The sequence below is a fragment of the Austrofundulus limnaeus genome, unplaced genomic scaffold (genome assembly GCF_001266775.1).
Source record: "Austrofundulus limnaeus strain Quisiro unplaced genomic scaffold, Austrofundulus_limnaeus-1.0 Scaffold1539, whole genome shotgun sequence".
Classification (NCBI taxonomy): domain Eukaryota; kingdom Metazoa; phylum Chordata; class Actinopteri; order Cyprinodontiformes; family Rivulidae; genus Austrofundulus; species Austrofundulus limnaeus.
In genome coordinates, this window is record NW_013953941.1 from 44770 (window position 1) to 46948 (window position 2179).

General features: G+C 43.8%; 1 protein-coding gene across 1 annotated transcript in view; it reads left to right on the forward strand.

Moving 5' to 3' along the window:
* LOC106535714 (thyroid hormone receptor alpha) overlaps positions 1-1966 on the forward strand; it is a gene marked incomplete at both ends in the record, with an annotated part of 45049 nt that extends 43083 nt beyond the window's left edge. Inside the window, 1 exon segment of the mRNA XM_014032782.1 lies at positions 1866-1966. Within this exon segment, the coding sequence (XP_013888236.1) occupies positions 1866-1966 (101 nt within the window).
* Positions 1967-2179: the final 213 nt, after the last annotated feature.

The window sequence follows — 2179 nt, forward strand, 5'->3', positions numbered from 1 at the left end:
GCATTAATGTTGTTATTAATAGTTTTAATGATTTCTATATCGTCAGTCCTTTTTTTCTGCTCTGTTGTCAACATGTACAGCAATGGGAACTCCAGTCTTGCCCGTTAAGTGTTAGCCGTTAGCTTCACCAGCCGATCACACGGTCAGGTGATTTTTGCGCACTCCAGTTCTATAGAACCTCCTTGGTTGTGAGCGTGGCAGTCTTTTTGGAACATGGGGCAGATGAATGTGGAGACTGTCTGTTTTGTTTGACTTTTCTACTGCTTTTCACCCTGCTGCTGTCTGAGGAATAATTCAAAGTGAGAGATGCCTTTCTTCACCACACACTTCCYCTAAGTTCTCTCTGTGCCGATATCTTCCCTTGTAGCATAATTTGGTCTTCCAATTGAACATTTCCCTCCTCAAGCTCTTTGCTTAGAATGTATTTGGGTATTCATCATGATCCATGCTGACAGTAGGCCTTAACGCGCACATGTGCCACCGTTTAAGGATGGCAGACATACTGAGGATGCTAGCTCTATCCAGGATAATGTTGTTTGGCACGTTGTCCTGCCAGATGGTGCTGAGGATACATCTGACACATCACATGACAAAGTTGTTCAGTCATTGTTTTTGGTGAGAGTTCAGGGTCTGCTTACAGGTTCACTACATAGACACTGTTTGTGTACCTGTATGTAGGTGTGCTCAGTTAGCTTTCTGTTCCTCCACACCTTCCTGATAAACCAACTGCCTTGAAAGTAGGAAATTATAGCTAGCAAAACGTCCTGAAAACTATTTGGAGCAAAAGGCTTGAAAAAAGTTGCAAAAGCCTTACTAAAAGTAGCCAAGCAGTATCTGAAAACTAATAGTAACCTAAGAGGATAAAAATAGAGCAATTTTGCTGAAGTAGKTTTCTGAAAAACAATGTTTTTGAAGGAAGTAAAGAAATCTCAGGAAGTTTCTATGAGGAAACTTTTGGTAACTAGTTCAGTGTTTTGAACAGTAGAAGGAACAGCTAAAGTTAGACAAATTGCAAAACCCTGATTCAGCGTTTGGGCATAAAGCTGCTGCGATGAAAAACAATGGTCTTCAATAACTCAACATTAAACTTGTTCAACCTTCAGCTGGCATGTGATCCCAGTCCTGATATTAATGGACAGATTAGGTGAAGAACCAGAGGACACTCAGTGGACTGAGGGGCAAAGTGAAAGTGTTTGAAAGATCTGTTTTTAAAAATAAAAATTTAGGGACCGTAAATGTTTCCATGAAAACCTCATGTGATTGCATGACATCAAAATGTCACTTTTATGTTTGTTCCACCCTGTATCACAGTCCCTCGGGGCCCTGAATACAGACACTTCTCAGTGGCCCCTGTGATAATACTTAACCCCCACTTCCCCTCTCCAATCTTCACCATCACCCCCARTCATACTTCATCCCTTCAAACACCTTCACCACCACCTGTTCCTACCTCCTCCCTCCCCCAAACCTGTTCTCCTCTTCCTCCTCCTCTTCCTCCTCTCCTATAGCTCTTAGTGTCTCTGTTACAGGGTACATCCCCAGCTACCTGGAGAAGGATGAGCCCTGTGTGGTGTGTGGGGACAAGGCCACTGGGTACCACTACCGCTGCATCACCTGTGAAGGCTGCAAGGTAAACATTTCTCACTTCACAGACACAGGGTGGAACATCAGTGTGTTGAGGTGGAACTTTATTGTGTTGAGGTGGACCATCAGTGTGTTGAGGTGGACCATCAGTGTGTTGAGGTGGAACATTAGTGTGTTGAGGTGGAACATCAGTGTGTTGAGGTGGACCATCAGTGTGTTGAGGTGGAACATTAGTGTGTTGAGGTGGAACATCAGTGTGTTGAGGTGGACCANTTTCTCAGGGTACATCCCCAGCTACCTCGAAAAGGATGAGCCATGTGTGGTGTGTGGCGACAAGGCCACCGGTTACCACTACCGCTGCATTACCTGCGAGGGCTGCAAGGTACGCTCACACACAGCCAGGACCGGCTCACAGCCCACGCAGTCGGATCTGTGGGCTGGTATGGAACACCAGAACGTTCAGAATTAAATAAATGAATACAATGTGACATAAGTGTGTCTATAGGAATGAATAAATATAATATAGAATGTGACAATGTAACTGTAATGTAGCTAAATGCAAAGAAAAGTTCATTATTATGAATAGTTTTACTTC